The following is an 11097-nucleotide window of genomic DNA, read 5'->3' on the forward strand; positions in this document are numbered from 1 at the left end:
GATTGGGAGCCATATTTAAACTGTCTGTTTCCCATTTGTGTTTGTGGGATCTTGTTTCAAGTCTGTTTATGGTAGACCGTGAACTGTCACGTATCGTTTATTGTTTTGATCGTGTCTCTAATTAAAGAGTATGTTTGCCTGCAACGCTGCGCCTTGGTCCTCCTCTATGTATGACGATCGTGACAGCATCTCTTTAATAGAAAATGCTCTCATGTTGAATGCGATGTCTACACTACTTATGGTCCCCCATGGATTACAGAGCACTACAAATAAACACAGTTTACTAGAACTGACAACAATGACATTATTACAGCTAGTTAGTGATAAGCACAGTTGCGATGTCCTCTGTGACCCCCCCCCATGGTTTCTTTCCCCTGGTAATCAGGAGTAGTGACAAGCCAAGCCAGCGGGCAACTCCAGGCTAAAACAAACATCTCTCTCCACCAGCTGATCCTCTCCTCCACATAATAGACTTCACTCACGTCTCTCCCACTTAATTTCACCTCCCCTCCAAAAACACAGAAGCCCCATGAGTATTTTATTTTTATTTAAAATGTGTTGACCTTATTTAACTAGGCAAGTCAGTTAAGAGCAAATTATTATTTACAACGACGGCCTACCCCGGCCAAACACGGACGACACCCTATAGGACTCCCAATCACAGCCGGATTGTGATACTGCCTGGAATCGAACCAGGGTCTGTAGTGACAGTGCCTGAGATGCAGTGCCTTAGACCGCTGCGTCACTCGGGAGCCCCATAGACTTCTGAGTAGCATGTTCTTTATGGAGGTTGTAAATACAGCTCCACTGTATCAAGCAGGTAATACCATAACACATGCTAACAGCGATTGGCACTGGGGTGTATGAGGCAAAATCTCTTGTCAGCGACATCACTTTGTTGATTATGATTAGCATTTTGCAGCAGACATCCATTGTCAGATTATCTAGCTATTAGCCTTGAGGTAGTGCTCTGTGAATTCTTTCTCAGACTCGTGCACTGCCATACGGAGTACTTTGAAGTCATATAAAGTGACTTTATGAGAAGTCCTCTACTTCCAAGACAGACCAATAAAATTCAGCCAAAATGAGTGATGTATATAGCCCTCTGCTTTTCCAGGACTGTGACTGGCATTTAAGTGGACGTCCTGCAAAGCTCTCTGCTATCATTTGAACAGCTGTATGTCAGTCCATTGTTTATTAAAGTGATCCAACCCACTTGGATATCTTAGAGTAAATCTCTAAGTATGGTATCTAATATAATAATATAATAATAATATGCCATTTAGCAGACGCTTTTATCCAAAGTGACTTACAGTCATGCGTGCATAATTATATATATTTTTTGTGTATGGGTGGTCCCGGGGATCGAACCCACTACCTTGGCATTACAAGCGCCGTGCTCTACCAGCTGAGCCTTCTCTTGTACTACCCTGTCAGTCTATATGTATTGAGGTTTATACTCTTAGCGAGTTCCTGCCAAAAATGCAGGAACAATAAAACAAATCACATTTAATTTGTCACATGCTTTGTGAACAACAGGTGTGGACTAACAGTGAAATGCTTACGGGCCCTTCCCAACAATGCAGAGAGAAAGAAAATAGAGAAATAATAGAAAAGTAGAACACTAATAGATACACAATGAGTAACGATAACTTGTTGTACTAGTACCAAGTCGATGTGCAGGGGTACGAGGTATTTGAGGTAGATATGTACATATACAGTGGCTTGCGAAAGTATTCACCCCCCCTTGGCATTTTTCCTATTTTGTTGCCTTACTACCTGGAATTTAAATGGATTTTTTGGGGGTTTGTATCATTTGATTTACACAACATGTCTACCACTTTGAAGAAGCAAAACATGTTTTATTGTGAAACAAACAAGAAATAAGACAAAAAAAACAGAAAACATGAGCGTGCATAACTATTCACCCACCCAAAGTCAATACTTTGTAGAGCCACCTTTTGCAGCAATTACAGCTGAAAGTCTCTTGGGGTATGTCTCTATAAGCGTGAAACATCTAGCCACTGGGATGCTCCAGCTCCTTCAAGTTGGATGGGTTCCGCTGGTGTACAGCAATCTTTAAGTCATACCACAGATTCTCAATTGGATTGAGGTCTGGGCTTTGACTAGGCCATTCCAAGACATTTAAATGTTTCCCCTTAAACCACTCGAGTGTTGCTTTAGCAGTATGTTTGGGTCATTGTCCTGCTGGAAGGTGAACCTCCATCCCAGTCTCAAATCTCTGGAAGAATTTCCCTGTATTTAGTGCCATCCATCATTCCTTCAATCCTGACCAGTTTCCCAGTCCCTGCCGATGAAAAACATTGTGATGGTGTTCTCGGGGTGATGAGAGGTGTTGGGTTTGCGCCAGACATTGGCCTTGATGGCCACAAAGCTCAATTTTAGTCTCATCTGACCAGAGTACCTTCTTCCATATGTTTGGGGAGTCTCCCATATGCCTTTTGGCGAACACCAAACATGTTTGCTTATTAATTTTTTTAAGCAATGACTTTTTTCTGGCCACCCTTCCGTAAAGCCCAGCTCTGTGGAGTGTACGGCTTAAAGTGGTCCTATGGACAGATACTCCAATCTCCGCTGTGGAGCTTTGCAGCTCCTTCAGGATTATCTTTGGTCTCTTTGTTGCCTCTCTGATTAATGCCCGCCTTGCCTGGTCCATGAGTTTTGGTGGGCGGCCTTCTCTTGGCAGGTTTGTTGTGGTGCCATATTCTTTCCATTTTTTAATAATGGATTTAATGGTGCTCCGTGGGATGTTCAAAGTTTCTGATATTTATTTATAACCCAACCCTGATCTGTACTTCTCCACAACTTTGTCCCTGACCTGTTTGGAGAGCTCCTTGGTCTTCATTGTGCCGCTTGCTTGGTGGTGCCCCTTTGCTTAGTGGTGTTGCAATCTCCGAGGCCTTTCAGAACAGGTGTATATATACTGAGACTTTATTTAACTAATTATGTGACTTCTGAAGGTAATTGGTTGCACCAGATCTTATTTAGGGGCTTCATAGCAAAGGGGGTGAATACATACAGTTGAAGTCAGAAGTTTTCATTAACTTAGGTTGGAGTCATTAAACTTGTTTTTCAACCACTCCACAAATTTCTTGTTAACAAACTATAGTTTTAGCAAGTTGGTTAGGACATCTACTTTGTGCATGACACAAGTAATTTTTCCAACAATTGTTTACAGACAGATTATTTCACTTATAATTCACTGTATCACAATTCCAGTGGGTCAGAAGTTTACATACAGTAAATTGACTCTACCTTTAAACAGCTTGGAAAATTCCAGAAAACGATGTCATGGCTTTAGAAGCTTCTGATAGGCTAATTGACATCATTTGTCACGTTCGTTGAATGACGGGTCAGACCAAGGCGCAGCGTGATATGCGTACATGTTTATTGAACTTAATAAACACACGACAAAACAATAAACTAAACGAAACGTGAAGTCCTAAGGTAGACACACACAACAAACCTTAACCGGAACAAGATCCCACAACTAGACAGTGCCAATAGGCTGCCTAAGTATGGTCCCCAATCAGAGACAACGAGCGACAGCTGCCTCTGATTGGGAACCACACCGGCCAACATAGATCCACACATACTAGATAGACAACCTAGAATAAACACAACAAAGAATATACACACCCTGACTCAACATATAAGTGTCCCCTGAGTCAGGGCGTGACATCATTTGAGTCAATTGGAGGTGTACCTGTGGATGTATTTCAAGGCCTACCTTCAAACTCAGTGCCTCTTTGCTTGACATCATGGGAAAATCAAAAGAAATCAGCCAAGACCTCAGAATTTTTTTTGGACATCCACAAGTCTGGTTCATCCTTGGGAGCAATTTCCAAATGCCTGAAGGTACCCCGTTCATCTGTACAAACAATAGTACGCAAGTATAAACACCATGGGACCACGCAGCCATCATACCGCGCTCAGGAAGGAGACGCGTTCTGTCTCCTAGAGGTGCACGTACTTTGGTGCGAAAAGTGCAAATCAATCCCAGAACAACAGCAAAGGACCTTGTGAAGATGCTGAAGGAAACAGGTACAAAATTATCTATATCCACAGTAAAACGAGTCCTATATCGACATAACCTGAAAGGCCGCTCAGCCAGGAAGAAGCCACTGCTCCAAAACCGCCATACAAAAGCCAGACTATGGTTTGCAACTGCACATGGGGACAAAGATCATACTTTTTGGAGAAATGTCCTCTGGTCTGATGAAACAAAAATATAACTGTTTGGCCATAATGACCATCGTTATGTTTGGAGGAAAAAGGGGGGCTTGCAAGCCGAAGAACACCATCCCAACCGTGAAGCATTGGGGTGGCAGCATCATGCTGTGGGGGTGCTTTGCTGCAGGAGGGACTGGTGCACTTCACAAAATAGATGGCATCATGAGGAAGGAAAATGATGTGGATATATTGAAGCAACATCTCAAGACATCAGTCAGGAAGTTAAAGCTTGGTCACAAATGGGTCTCCCAAATGGACAATGACCCCAAGCATACTTTCAAAGTTGTGGCAAAATGGCTTAAGGACAACAAAGTCAAGGTATTGGAGTGACAAAGCCCTGACCTCAATCCTATAGAAAATGTGTGGGCAGAACTGAAAAAGCGTGTGCGCGCAAGGAGGCCTACAAACCTGACTCACTTACACCAGCTCTGTCAGGAGGAATGGGCCAAAATTCACCCAACTTATTTTGGGAAGCTTGTGGAAGGCTACCCGAAATGTTTGACCCAAATTAAACAATGTAAAGGCAATGCTACCAAATACTAATTGAGTGTATGTAAACTTCTGACCCACTGGGAATGTGATGAAAGAAATAAAAGCTGAAATAAATCATTCTCTCTACTATTATTCTGACATTTCACATTCTTAAAATAAAGTAGTGATCCTAACTGACCTAAGACAGGGAATTTTTACTAGGACTAAATGTCAGGAATTGTGAAAGACTGAGTTTAAATGTATTTGGCTAAGGTGTATGTAAACTTCCGACTTGCACCCACCACTTTTCCGTTATTTATTTTTTTGAATTGTTTGAAACAAGTTATTTTTTTCATTTCACTTCATCAATTTGGACTATTTGTGTATGTCCACTACATGAAATAAAAATAAAAATCAATTTAAATTACATGTTGTGATGCAACAAAATATGAAAAACGCCAAGGGGGATGAATACTTTTGCAAGGCACTGTAACTAGTAATAAAGTGACAGATAGTAAACAGTGATGAGACAAAAAGGGTCAATGCAAAAAGTGCATCTCCCAAAACACTGTCACCTAATCTGTCCCTAATTTGTTGTTTTGCTGTCATGCTACAGTACTTTCCTGCGTCTAACTCTAATTAACACACTGACTCACACACACACAGCATGACGACATCCAGCAGTTAAATGTGAGATTCGTTTTTAAGTCTATATAAACTTGTAATGAAAATGTCTGGTTTGTGTATAAATAAAAGAAAACACTATGTCACAGTTTTAAACACTGAAGTGAAACGTCAGCAAAGCCATTTCCTTCTCTTAGTGGACATGTGTTAAAAAGTCTTGGGAGTGAGGTAAAAACGGTGAAAAACACTCCAGTAAATTCTGAATTGGCCCGCTCAGCAGTTCAAACCACACTGAGACATTATTGGACTGTGAAATAAATGTCCCCACTTTGAACCAAATGAAAAAAAAATCGAATCCATTCTTCACTTGAGTGCAGATCTGCTGATAGCTTACTTCTTAGAGACGGACTGCTCCTCAAGAACAAAACACCTCATACCACTGTTTAAAAGTAAAGGGACATATTGCACTGAGAATGAGTAGGTATGTGTGAAACCTTAATTTTGGCAGTGAGGGAACATGAATCAAATAAAAAATAGTTATCATAGACTGCAGTGCAGGTAAGGGAAGTCTTCTATGCTTCCTTTTACTTAACCACAAAAAGGTTAAACAAATTCAGGAGAATTTCAGGAGAGATTAAGAAAAGTTTGATTAAATTAGAGCAAATGCATTTCTTGATACATTATCAGTGTTTTTGCTCTCTGAGGGTATGGTATTTCAGAGTATGTTTCAGATTATGAACCAATGCCTAGCAGTATACTGGCCTATAGCCAAGTAAAACTCAACTCCACAATGTACTTCACATCAACGGAGTGTGGGCTGACTAGAGCTCCGACATTGTCCCTTTTAATTGCGGCCTATTCTGTGGTTGCTGAAATCCGTAGTTTTTTATAAAAACTTCATTTTAAGTGACGCTAGTCGCCTCTCAACTCCGTTGATGTGAAGTACATTGTGGAGTTGAGTTTCACTTGGCTAACTGGCATACCGTTATGTTACGAGCATGCTGCTGCTGTCATCTGCAGGTCACATATGGAACTGCATAACTACCGTCCTCTCCTCCCTCATGTAATGATGTTTCCAGTGAACTATCAATTATGTCCCTATAAAGCAGGGTTTCAGAAACTTAGTCCTCGGACCCCTTGGGGTGCATATTTAGGTTTTTGCCCTAGCACTACACAGGGGGGGGGGGGGGGGTTAATTCAAGGAGATTTTATATGATTAAATAGTACGGTATATTATAAGGCACAGTATGAGGTAATATATAATAATGTTTTAATTCAAGCTTCTAGACATTTCTGGGCTACCAGTCTGCTAGACATTGCCACTGATTATAAATAAAAGATGTTGAGGGAATTATAGATGAAAAGGTATCAATTTTGAAGAGAGTTGTGCAATAACTGATGGGACTACAAAGAAAGAAGACTGCACAATCCATATCACTTCATTTGCAACACTTTAGTCACTTGAAACTTCTATGGATTCCTTGGGGCGGTTTTGCGGACACAGGTTAACTCTAATCCTAGACTAAATTGCACTTTTAAACTGGACTAACTGAAATTGCATTTCTCAGACATGGTTTAAAAAGGTCTCAGATTTGCCCTAGTCTAGATTTTAAAAGTCTAATTTCCAGAAGGACAATTATAGTTAATCTAGATCTACACTGAACAAAAATATAAAGCAACATGTAAAATGTTGGTCCCATGTTTCATGAGCTGAAATAAAATATCCCAGAAATGTTACATACACACAAAAAGCATATTTCTCTCAAATGTTGTGCACAAATTAGTTTACATCCCTTTAAGTGACCATTACTTATTTGCCAAGATAATCCATCCACCTGACAGGTGTGGCATATCAAGAAGCTGACAATAAAAGGCCACTCTAAAATGTGCAGTTTTGTCACATAAAACAATGCCACAGATGTCTGACTACAGGAATGTCCACCAGAGCTGTTGCCAGAGAATTTAATGTTAATTTCTCTGCCATAAGCCACCTCCAATGTCGTTTTAGAGAATTTGACAGTACATCCATCCGGCCTCACAACCGCAGACCACGTGTATGGCATCGTGTGGGCGAGCGGTTTGCTGATGTCAACGTTGTGAACAGAGTGCCACATGGTGGCGGTGGGGTTATGGTATGGGCAGGCATAAGCTGCAGACAACGAACACAATTGAATTTTATCGATGGCAATTTCAATGCACAGAGATACCGTGATGAGATCCTGAGGCCCATTGTTGTGCCATTCATCTGCACCTCATGTTTCAGCATGATAATGCACGGCCCCATGTCGCAAGGATCCGTACACAATTCCTGGAAGCTGAAAATGTCCCAGTTCTTCCATGGCCTGCATACTCACCAGATATGTCAGCCATTGAGCATGTTTGGGATGCTCTGGACCGACGTGTACGACAGCGTGCTCCAGTTCCCGCCAATATCCAGCAACTTCACACAGCCATTGAAGAGGAGTGGGACAACATTCCACAGGCCACATGCAACAGCCTGATCAACTCTATGCGAAGGAGATGAGTCGCGTTGCATGAGGTAAATGGTGGTCACAACAGATAAATCAAATCAAATCAAAATGTATTTGTCACATGTGCCGAATACAACAGGTAGTGAAATGCTTACTTACAAGCCCTTAACCAACAGTGCAGTTTTAAGAAAGAATACCTAAAAAAAATAAGATATAAAAGTAACAAATAATTAAAGAGCAGCAGTAAAATAACAATAGCGAGACTATATACAGGGGGTACCGGTACCGAGTCAATGTGCAGGAAAACCGGTTAGTCGACGTAATATGTACATGTACAGTTGAAGTCGGAAGTTTACATACACCTTAGCCAATACATTTAAACTCAGTTTTTCACAATTCCTGACATTTAATCCTATTGGAAATTACCTGTCTTAGGTCAGTTAGGATCACCACTTTATTTGAAGAATGTGAAATGTCAGAATAATAGTAGAGATAATTATTTCCTTAAGCTTTTCTTCCATTCATCACATTCCCAGTGGGTCAGAAGTTTAAATACACTCAATTAGTATTTGGTAGCATTGCCTTTAAATTGTTTAATTTGGGTCAAACGTTTCAGGAAGCATTCCACAAGCTTCCTGCAATAAATTGGGTGAATTTTGGCCCATTCCTCCTGACAGAGCTGGTGTAACTGAGTCAGGTTTGTAGGCCTCCTTGCTCGCACACGCTTTTTCAGTTCTTCCCACAAATGTTCTATAGGATTGAGGTCAGGGCTTTGTGATGGCCACTCCAATACCTTGACTTTGTTGTCCTTAAGCCATTTTGCCACAACTTTGGAAGTATGCTTGGGGTCATTGTCCATTTGGAAGACCAATTTGCAACCAAGCTTTAACTTCCTGACTGATGTCTTGAGATGTTGCTTCAATCTTTCCACATAATTTTCCTTCCTCATGATGCCATCTATTTTGTGAAGTGCACCAGTCCCTCCTGCAGCAAAGCACCCCCACAGCATGATGCTGCCACCCCCGTGCTTCACGGTTGGGATGGTGTTCTTCGGCAAGCTGCCCCAGTTTTCCTCCAAACATAACAATGGTCATTATGGCCACACAGTTCTATTTTTGTTTTATCAGACCAGAGGACATTTCTCCAAAAAGTAAGATCTTTGTCCCCATGTGCAGTTGCAAACCGTAGTCTGGTTTTTTTATGGTGGTTTTGGAGCAGTGGCTTCATCCTTGCTGAGCGGCCTTTCAGGTTATGTCAATATAGGACTTGTTTTACTGTGGATATACAGTGGGGGAAAAAAGTATTTAGTCAGCCACCAATTGTGCAAGTTCTCCCACTTAAAAAGATGAGAGAGGCCTGTAATTTTCATCATAGGTACACATCAACTATGACAGACAAAATGAGAAAAAGAAATCCAGAAAATCACATTGTAGGATTTTTAATGAATTTATTTGCAAATTATGGTGGAAAATAAGTATTTGGTCACCTACAAACAAGCAAGATTTCTGGCTCTCACAGACCTGTAACTTCTTCTTTAAGAGGCTCCTCTGTCCTCCACTCGTTACCTGTATTAATGGCACCTGTTTGAACTTGTTATCAGTATAAAAGACACCTGTCCACAACCTCAAACAGTCACACTCCAAACTCCACTATGGCCAAGACCAAAGAGCTGTCAAAGGACACCAGAAACAAAATTGTAGACCTGCACCAGGCTGGGAAGACTGAATCTGCAATAGGTAAGCAGCTTGATTTGAAGAAATCAACTGTGGGAGCAATTATTAGGAAATGGAAGACATACAAGACCACTGATAATCTCCCTCGATCTGGGGCTCCACGCAAGATCTCATCCCGTGGGGTCAAAATGATCACAAGAACGGTGAGCAAAAATCCCAGAACCACACGGGGGGTCCTAGTGAATAACCTGCAGAGAGCTGGGACCAAAGTAACAAAGCCTACCATCAGTAACACACTACGCCGCCAGGGACTCAAATCCTGCAGTGCAAGACGTGTCCCCCTGCTTAAGCCAGTACATGTCCAGGCCCGTCTGAAGTTTGCTAGAGTGCATTTGGATGATCCAGAAGAGGATTGGGAGAATGTCATATGGTCAGATGAAACCAAAATAGAACCTTTTGGTAAAAACTCAACTCGTCGTGTTTGGAGGACAAAGAATGCTGAGTTGCATCCAAAGAACACCATACCTACTGTGAAGAATGGGGGTGGAAACATCATGCTTTGGGGCTGTTTTTCTGCAAAGGGACCAGGACGACTGATCCGTGTAAAGGAAAGAATGAATGGGGCCAGGTATCGTGAGATTTTGAGTGAAAACCTCCTTCCATCAGCAAGGGCATTGAAGATGAAACGTGGCTGGGTCTTTCAGCATGACAATGATCCCAAACACACCGCCCGGGCAACGAAGGAGTGGCTTCGTAAGAAGCATTTCAAGGTCCTGGAGTGGCCTAGCCAGTCTCCAGATCTCAACCCCATAGAAAATCATTGGAGGGAGTTGAAAGTCTGTGTTGCCCAGCGACAGCCCCAAAACATCACTGCTCTAGAGGAGATCTGCATGGAGGAATGGGCCAAATACCAGCAACAGTGTGTGAAAACCTTGTGAAGACTTACAGAAAACGTTTTGACCTGTGTCATTGCCAACAAAGGGTATATAACAAAGTATTGAGAAACTTTTGTTATTGACCAAATACTTGTTTTCCACCATAATTTGCAAATAAATTCATTAAAAATCCTACAATGTGATTTTCTGGAAAAAAATTTCTCATTTTGTCTGTCATAGTTGACGTGTACCTATGATGAAAATTACAGGCCTCTCATCTTTTTAAATGGGAGAACATGCACAATTGGTGGCTGACTAAATACTTTTTTCCCCCACTGTATCTAGTATCCTTGCCATACTGAATGGATTTCCAGGACTGAAATACACTCACTGGTGATGCTGCTCTTGGTGGAGGTGGATCGCCCAGTCTTTTCTGTGCCGTGGCTACGTGGTTGCTTGGCTGTGGTAGGGCGGGCGATGTCCACCATGATTCCTACTGCCCTGCTTGGCAGTGAGGGATGAGGCGGAGAGGAGCACAGGTAGCCGCTGCTGCAACTGTCACTCAAACAGGACTCCGGGCTGGAGGCGGAGCCAGAAGAGATGTAGGCTATTACACCACCTGAGGGGAGAAGGAAAAACCCACAAGGTTAGTGGAATTAACTCAAATTTACGTCATATCAAAAACATAATATTGATGTCGTAATATTTTGTTACAACTAAGAGGAACAC

General features: G+C 41.8%; 1 protein-coding gene across 1 annotated transcript in view; it reads right to left on the reverse strand.

Annotated features, from left to right (window-relative positions):
• LOC311139984 (zinc finger protein 385D-like) overlaps window positions 1-10856 on the reverse strand; it is a gene marked incomplete at its 5' end in the record, with an annotated part of 112796 nt that extends 101940 nt beyond the window's left edge. Inside the window, one exon of the mRNA XM_084174969.1 lies at window positions 10760-10856. Within this exon, the coding sequence (XP_084031095.1) occupies window positions 10760-10856 (97 nt within the window). The remainder of the gene's footprint in view (window positions 1-10759) is intronic.
• Window positions 10857-11097: the final 241 nt, after the last annotated feature.

This window comes from Coregonus lavaretus (genome assembly GCF_964263955.1).
Source record: "Coregonus lavaretus genome assembly, chromosome: 13".
NCBI classification, from domain to species: domain Eukaryota; kingdom Metazoa; phylum Chordata; class Actinopteri; order Salmoniformes; family Salmonidae; genus Coregonus; species Coregonus lavaretus.